At 47.8% G+C, this 8,942-nt stretch overlaps 1 protein-coding gene across 2 annotated transcripts in view; it reads left to right on the forward strand.

Annotated features, from left to right (window-relative positions):
* Nucleotides 1-6,513, forward strand: part of Bcl2l13 (Bcl2-like 13) — a 53,049-nt gene extending 46,536 nt beyond the window's left edge. For both annotated transcript variants that reach the window (NM_001398849.1, XM_087657674.1), the window contains 1 exon segment: nucleotides 4,276-6,513. In NM_001398849.1, coding sequence (NP_001385778.1) covers nucleotides 4,276-4,980 — 705 coding nt within the window. In that variant the 3' untranslated portion in view covers nucleotides 4,981-6,513.
* The last annotated feature ends 2,429 nt before the right edge of the window (nucleotides 6,514-8,942 follow it).

An 8,942-nucleotide genomic window follows, 5' to 3' on the forward strand; every position in this document is an offset into this window, starting at 1 on the left:
GTAAGGATGGTGCACACCAGGACCCTAACACCTAGGAAGCAGAGGTGGTTGTCTCACACCCAAGGTCAGCCTGGGCTGTGTGGTCCAGGCCTTTTTAGGCTAAGGAGCAAATCTCTGTCCTAAAAAACAGACAAACAGAAAACCAGCTGAGTGAGAGTGCTGGTGGTGCATTACCTTTAAGGGTCCAGGCGGTGGATCTCTGAGTCTGAGGCCAGCCTGGTCTACAGAGCAAGTTCCAGGACAGCCAGGGCTACACAGAGAAACTTTGTCTCAAAAAACAACAGAAAACAAAACAGACAGGCAGACAAAATCCAACAAAACAGTCAGACTTTGTGACATAAGCCTGCATTTCTAGCCCTCAGGAGGCAGAGGCAGAGGAAGTTCAGGGCCAGAAAGATGGCTCAGTGGCTAGAGGGGCGCTACTGCCAGAGACCTGAGTTGAATCCTTAGAACTCACATGGTGGAATGAGAGACCTGTATTCATGGAGATCGATTGTCCTCTGACTTCACACTCATATCCTCCATGATACATATGCTTGGTGGTGGTGTGGCAGGGGTCGGTGCACAGGGACACACACACACACACTCCGCACGCACATATGCACGCGGTAAGTAAATAATTTGAAAATTAGTTTAAATCTAGTGGTATGAAGTCACACCTCTAATCCCAACACTTGGGAGGCAGAGCATGTGGATGGATTGCTTGAGTTTTCAGCCAGCCAGGGTCACATAGATCCTGTCAAAAAAAGTGAAAAAAAAAAATTGAAAGGCCATTTTTAAGGCATATTTTGTTTGTTTATGTGTATGACTGTTTTGCATCCATATATTTTTGTTTGTCGTGTATGTGCCTAGTGCCTGAGGAGGCTAGAAGAGAGGGTGTAGTATCTTCTGGAACTATAGTTACAGGTAGTTTTGAGCTGCCATGTGGGTACTGGGAATTGACCCCTGGTTCGCTGGAAGAGCAGCCAGTGCTCTGAACCGAACCATCTCCATCCCATTCAGCTACATAGTGAGTTCAAAGCTGCCCGTGCTGCATAAAACCTTTTCTTAACAACAACAAAGCGTCACACTAGGAATACATTGAGATTGATGTTGTACTCAGGGGCAGCGAGATGCTGAGCTGAGAGAGGAAAGAGATGAGGTAGAATCAGTGCTTTCTTCACTATTGTGCCTTCTGCCACTGAGGTGATTGGCTTGGTTGTAAAGGGCTTTTTGTTAGCATTCATTATTAATGAAGTCCGGAAATGTTGCTGGGTTTTACATTACAGTCATGCTAATGGAGGCCTAATGAATTTGAAAGTGTTCCCACTGGAGTTGATCTGGGGAGGCCTCTTGGTCCAGCAGGATTTGAAGCTGGGAAAAGAATCCATGTGAATAATGGTGCTGGGGGGGGGGGGGTTGTCCTTTGAAGCTTAATGATCACACTGTGGGCTCTGGGGTGCATGCTGCCCGCCCAGGTCTACCTGGCATTTATGATTCTCTGCATTCCATATTCTCCCTCCCACTTAACCCTCCCATCACAGAAAGGGTAAAGAAAAGAGAGTAGGTGTGCATTAGGGGAGTGGCTAGGGGAGTGGACGGAGGAAAACTGTGGTTGGGGCGGATAAGGGAAGAATCTATTTTCAAAAGAAAGGAAAGGAGAAGAAAATTGATCGTGAAAATCCTTGCTTAACTTTTACATTTTTTAAAAGAATTTTGCGTCTTGTGAGTATGGGTATTTGTCTGCATACCACATGTCTGTCTGCAAGAAGAGGGTGTCAAAGCCCCTGACCTGGAGTTAGGGATGGGTGTGAGCCATGTGAGTGCTTGGAGTTGAACCTGAGTCCTTAACTCCTCAGTCACCTCTGCAGCCCAGGTTTGCACTTTCTAAATCTAATTGTATGTGTATGGGTGCTTTATCCTCATTTGTATCTGTGTGCTACTTTATGCCTGGTGCCTTCAGGAGTCAGAAGATGGCATTGGATCCTCTGGACTGGCAGACAATTGTGAACTGCCATGTGGGTGCTGGGATTTGAACTCAGGACTTTTCCAAGAGCAGTCAGTGCTCTTAACCACTGAGCCAGCCCTCTGGCCCCTTGCTCAGTTTCCATGTCCTATACCCGATCACAGCAGCTAGTAAAGGTCTCCATTTCTTTTCTTTCTGAACTGAACCAACGCCTCCCCAAATCTAAGGGGACCCACTTCTCTTCTGCATACTTCCAGTGGTTCAGGTTCAGAGGAAGGTCCGGAAGGCTAGGCTCCTCTTCAGAAGCTCCTCCTAATGACATCGATGACACTGTTACTGTTTGCTTCTGAGAGAGAGTCTCACAAGGCAGCCCAGAGCAATCACTCACAGGTCGCAGGTGCCATCACAGTGTACTTCCGAGAAGCCTCTCTGTAGAGCCTAGTGGTCCCTCCAGTTTTCCTGTATAGTATTGTGTATTGTATTAGAAATTAACGTGTAATCATTGTTTATTATATACCTATTTCCTTATATACCATTGTTTTGTTAGTTTCTTGGTTTGGTTGGGTTTTTTTATTTTTTTATTTTTTTCGAGACAGGATTTTTCTGTGTGTCCCTGACTTTATTAGAACTCACTCTGTAGACCAGGTTGGCCTCAAACTCGCAGAGTTTTGCCTGCCTCTGTCTCCCTAGTGCTGGGATTAAAAGTGTGCTCCACCGCCTGGTGTGATTTTTTAAAATTTTTGTCATATGCATACACATGACATACACATGACTCCCAGCATGCAATGTGGGAGTCAGGAAAGGAGAAGGGTCCTCTCCTCCCTTCACATGGGTTCTGGAGTCCGCTCAGGCAAGCTGTCCTGAGCATCAGTGTGTCTGCTCACTGGTCTGACCTGGGAGTGTCTCACCATGAAGTTCTGGGTGCCATAACTCACAGTGTAGACCTCACACTCACAGACATCTGCCTGCGTCTGCCTCCTGAGTACCCCAGTACCCGCAGTCAAGGGGGTGTGCTACCTGCATGGCTTTCCTTAGTTCTCCATGCTGCCTTCATTGTCATTCCAGCTTAGTTAGGAGGAAACTGAAATCTGCAGAGCAGGCGGGACATCCACTTTCCAGTGCACAGTGCTGTTCTCAGACTGGAACTCACAAATTTTATTTTAAAGACTACACATGTCCCCTCTGCTCATCCCATCTCCCTGTGGAGGCCGGGGCAGCTCCTCATCATGGCAGGCACAGTAGTCAAATAAGTTTGCTTTGCTTTGCTTGTGATTGGGTCTTGCTGTGTTTTCCAGGCTGGAGTGCTGGGATACAGACATACACCACTGTACCCTGCTAAAGGCAGTAGAAGTGTTATGCTGTGAACCTCAAAAACTTGTATTCATTTATTTTGTATGTATGGGTGTGGAGGTCAGAGGAATTAGTTTTCTCCGATCCTGAGGCCTCTGGGGATCGAACTCAAGTCATAAGGCTTGGCAGCAAGCACCTCTGTTTGCTTAGCCATGTAGGTGGCCCAGAGTATTATGGAAAGCAAATGTCTGATCCTACTTTTCACTTTAAAGATCTCAGTGAGAAACCATTCGCTATAGAATACAGTCCTTATTTCTAGCTGTCAGTCACACTGAACTTCCTCCTCCTGTACACAGTGCAGAGTAAGCAGTTAGCTCTTCCTTGCTGTCCTTTGTAGCTCTGTGCTGTGGCTGGTGTGCTCCTTCCTGAAGGCCATCCCTGGCACCATTCCTGATTTTCTGTATCTGCCTTCTCCTCACACCCAGAGATCCATTGTCTGAGCCCGCACTAACATACTCGGTCATGGCAGGGCACTCCCTTGGGATCCCTGCAAGAGTGCAAGATCTCCTTTCATTCTCTCTGCTGTCTTGGCTGTATTTGATGCACACTGAATATCAATTTATACCCTTTAGTTTCAAGAAAACTAAAATTTTAAATTAAAAATGCCATCTTTTAGCAGGCTATGGTGACACAGGTCTGATATCAGCACTTGGAAGGCTGAGGCGAGGTGACAAGTATGAGACTGTTTGGGGAAAGAAAAATTAATTGTAATATATTGTATGGTAAATCTCTTTTCAATTAAAAAAATGTTTAAGGAGGGGTGTTGAGATCAAACCCAGTAGAAGCAGCTTTTGTTAAAGAAAAAGTAAACCTCTTTTCCACATTTACCTTCACATAGGTACATTCTGTTCAGAAACTGTAGCGGTCCAGACAGTGTATTTACTTCTGAAACTTATGTTAGACAAGAATTGTTTTTCCTAGGCTGACACATTTTAAAATATTAATGAGTCTTTGTGTGGATTCTCCCTCTTCTGTTTTAGGGCACCGTCTTTAGTCTTGAGTCTGAGGAGGAGGAATTCCCTGGAATCATTGCAGAAGATAGCAATGACATTTATATACTGCCCAGTGACAACTCCGGACAAGTTAGTCCCCCTGAGTCTCCCACAGTGACAACGTCTTGGCAGTCAGAGAGCCTGCCTGTCTCACTGTCTGCCAGCCAGAGCTGGCACACAGAAAGCCTCCCGGTGTCCCTCGGGCCTGAGTCCTGGCAGCAGATTGCAATGGATCCTGAAGAAGTGAAGAGCCTAGATAGCAGCGGGGCTGGAGAGAAGAGTGAGAACAATTCCTCTAACTCTGACATTGTGCATGTGGAGAAGGAGGAGGTACCAGAGGAGGCCTTCCCGGGAGCCACTGGTCCCTTGCTCCCACAGGTCACTCCCATGGAAGCCTCAGAAATGATGAGAGTTGAGAAAACCAGCCCCACGCCATCTGTGTTTGTGGAGCTTGGTGAGGAAGATCTGGAAGTTGTAACAGTGAGACCCGATGCTGTGGAAGGGGCCGCTCAGCTGAGCGAGGAGAGATCTGGGAGGAGGAGAAAGAGCCACACTGGGGAGGCCATCGCTGCCAGGGGGACAAAGAGTGGCCTGCCTGCTGAGGGCAAGGCTGTACTGCTCTTTGGAGGGGCCGCTGCGGTGGCTCTCTTGGCTGTGGCAGTTGGAGTTGCACTGGCTTTAAGGAAGAAGTAACAGTCCGTTCAGACGAGAGACAAGACGGACAGACCTGCGGCTTTAGTTGTATTCACCGGGACTTAGATTGCCAGCAACTGACTGGACGTTACAGGACACTGGGGGAGTTAGACTTCCTGTTCAGCGTGGCAATGGCTTGAGACAGTGTTCACATTGGCCTGGTTGTCATTTTAAGGGCCTTGGCTCATGCTAGATTCAGAAGGGCAAGAGAGAAGTTCCCATCTACAACAGGTTAGTGAACTTGGGCACCGTTGGCCTTTCAGTAATTCTGTGTAGGAGGCCGCCCTGTGCATTACGTAATGATCGGCAACATCCCTGCCTTCTACCCACTAGATGCCACTGGACCCCACTCATGGTGACGGTAGCCAAAAATGTCTCCTACATTGCCAAATGTCCCCTGTGGACAAAGTCATCTCCCTTTTGAGGGCCACTGCTTTAAGGGATAGGGTTCAATTAGGAGAATCGGGGAGGAACCTGCAGCTGGGATGGCCAGCTGTTCATCCTGTTGCGGTTTCTCAGGACAGTGAGCTGACTGTGCTGTGCAGCTGTTTTTTTCTGGTCCCCATTCTGTAGCGTGAGGTGCTCTCCCACCGCACTGCCATCTGCGTGAGCAGTGCAGTGTCTCACCCTGTACTTCTTTCACACTCAACTTCCTGAAGCTCCCCACGGCTCCGTCTTTCAAAGATCCTTCAGGGACCTGTTAATTGATAAATACCCAGTCCAGGTGTGGTGGCATCTGCCTGTAGTCCCAGCATTTATGAAGCAGAGACAGAGATGAACCCAAGTTCAAAGCTAGCCTAGTACACACTGTCCCAAGAAAAGGATAACTGCACTGACGCTCTGTAGGAGACTGAGGGTTCCCAGCCTGATTGCCAGGGCAGAGTACAGGCTGCAGTCATTGGTCTTAGAAGCAGGAAGGTGGTCAGCGTGACCCGGCGAGGTCTATTTGAGCTCTTACAGGTATAGCCAGCCATCCCACGTGCTTCTGATAAGTCTGATAAGGGACACCTCTGATGGCATACATGCCATCTAGAACCCTGGAGTAGTGTTCTTGGGTGTTGGACTGTCATCAGCTTCTCTGTGGGTCTCTGCATGTAGGAATCTGTCATCCTTTGGCTTACAGAACCAATTGGGTCATAATCCTTACTCAGTGTAAATCACTGAAATAAATGATAAAGCTTTATCATTTATTATTAGGTATCACTTAAATTTAAGACCAAGACTGATGCTGAGGTTCTGGTTTAATCTTTAGCATTGAAGAGACTTCTTGGCCTGAGTTCAGCGCAGCACCAGGGCCACAGACGCAGAGGGACCCAGGCACTCACTGTAGCTAGTGGGACTCGGCAGTCGCGTATCACCTGGCTGACCCCATCCCTCAAGGAAGGTGGGACTGTCTTTCTCTTGCCGGAGGGCACAGTGCCACCCTGCAAGGCACACATGCTTGATAAGAAGTCATCTCAGATTTATCTTAGTCATGTAACATTACTTCTTAGATCCTGAAGTTTATAATAAAAGTACTTTTATCTACTCTAATCACCAAGAGCTGATGTTTTGAATGTGCCTGATTTTTTTAGAAAGTATTTTTAAAAGAAGCTTTCCCCAAAGAGTTGATGAAGAGATTTTATTTTAGCGTGACTGTGTGTCCTGTTAATGTGTCCCACTGTGATGTCCTCCTGAGTTTCAGTCCCATGCAGGGAGTAATGGTTGTGGGGCTCTCATGTTGCTGAAGGTGGTGGGAGTTCCCTCGAGTTCTCACTGGTGGTGTGGCTGTGTGTTGTTCACAGGCCTCAGAGGCTGGAGGCTCGCTGGGCTTTTTTTTTTAAATGATTTTTCTTTTAGTGTTAACACTTTTGAACTTTGGATTCTCGTAAACACTAAGAGCCAAGTTCAGGTGGGAGTTGGTAAGACATGGCCTTTGTTTTAGGGTATTTGTATCTGTGTTCTCCAAGGCAGGGACAGGGAAGAAGCTAGCATTGAGCGAATTGCTGGTTGCTTTATTTTACTGCCCTGTGAACACTCAACCTAATTTCTCAAGTATATGTTTCTGGGTGACGGCAAAGTGGTAATTTCCACTGGCTCTCCCCACACGGACTTAACCCTGTTCTTCCTTACCTCAATGTCCCGTGCTTGGCAGTGGGGTGGAGTAGCCACAAATGGTTCTGTCACCACAGCTCCTACGTTTGCCATCACCTTAAAAACATCTCCCTGTGTAGCCTAGGCAGGTCTTGAACTTGTAGTCCAGCTTCAGGACTGAGATTACAAGCATGTGTCACCATGCCTGGTCTTTCTTTTACGTTAAAATTAGTTCTCAAATCCTTGTCCAACTTAGGGGCGTGGTGGTAGGAGGCTCTTCTTGCCCTCTGACTACAGATACAGGATACATTCAACTCGATTAGGGAACACGGCACCAGAACTGAGTCGCTGTGGCATCCTGTTCTTTGTAAACTTGAGGGAAGTTTTACTAGTTCTGTGAGGCAGACCGTTGTCGTGTGTGCACTTTGTCCTTGGAATTGTGCTGCATCCTAGGGACGTGCTCCATGCCTCCTGCACCTCAGTCCTCGGTAGAGTTCTGTTCATTCGGTGAATGACTGATGTTCACTTAGCCAAACCCCAGTGAGGTTTTCCTGACAAATACCTAAAGAGCACCCACTTGCTGCACTGAAGTGGCCAGCAAGTATGGTCCTGAGTCCAGAGTGCCTTAGCAGGAGGGCCTTATGTGAGCATCACTGCCTTCTAGAAGATGGTCTATTTCAGTGTGTGTCACGAACCCTTTGGGGACTGAATGACCCTTTCACAGGGATCAATTATCAGATATCCTGCATATCAGATATTTATATTATAATTCATAACAGTAGCAAAGTTACAGTTATGAAGTAGCAACAAAATAATTTTAAGGCAGGGCGTTACCATGACGTGAGGAACTGTATTAAAGGGTTGCATCGTTAGGAAGGTGAGAACCACTGGTCTCGCTGCACTCGTTTGGTCTGGTTCATGTACACTTCACCCAAAGCATCCCTGGTTCCTCTTGCCAGTGTATCAGTCCCTTCGGGTGTCCTTGACTGAGTAGAGTGAAAGTCCTCGGAGCCTGGTCTTTTGAAGGCTGCCACCACTTGTGAGCCTCTGTGCTAAGCCCCCAGCTAGAGAACAGTGCCTGCTGTGTCTTCTGTTCTAAAGGTGAGAAGTGGGCGTTTGACCTTTTAAGTTCCACTTGGTGGAAACTACACTTTCTAGCTAAGAAAGAGTTCTCTTTCCCGACCTCTCATTTTAGGTCTTCATGGAGTCTGCATGAACTCTGTGCTCACTAGTGTGCTGAACCTTGGCCTCCGTCTCACACACCCATGATCTGTTATCCACAGTGCAGCACTGAAAGCCTCCACTTGTGAAATGGCTGTGACACGCCACCCTCTGAAGTGAGCCGTGTGGGTTGCTGTTCCTTTTGCTGATACTGATTTGAGCACTTAGTGCATGCCAGAGGCTGGAGGGCTTTCACGTCCTACAACTCCCCCAGGTCCTGTCTAGACTTCCAGGTTACTGGGTAGGAGCCACCAAGAACTGGTTCACCAAGTCGCCTAACTTGTCAGAGGCAAGGCAGTGAGTGAAAATTGCTGACCCCATCCCCGTCCAGTGCTTTTCTTAGTGACCCTACATGTTAGGCAGAGTCCCTGTGAACAGTCGTGTTAATTTACTGCACACAGCAGCCTAGCTGTGGCCTGTGCTCCACTGCTTGTGTCTGTGAGAGCACTGAACAGGCCAGGCTGAGTACCAAGGCCGAGTACAGAACACTGAGGAGCATGTATGTGTCAAGCCTCCCATGGCACTGTCACCCCGTTAGCCACTGGGTGGCATGTCTTAGGGCCACCCTGTGGTCAGTAGTGTTCTTGGTTAATGTGATGTCTCCTTGCTGCAAACAAGGTCAGGCAGCCTGACACAGGTGTCCTCACCAAGCATGCAGTGACAGGAAG

Source organism: Rattus norvegicus, chromosome 4 (assembly GCF_021556685.1).
Source record: "Rattus norvegicus strain SHRSP/BbbUtx chromosome 4, alternate assembly SHRSP_T2T, whole genome shotgun sequence".
In the NCBI taxonomy this organism is placed as follows: Eukaryota; Metazoa; Chordata; class Mammalia; order Rodentia; family Muridae; genus Rattus; species Rattus norvegicus.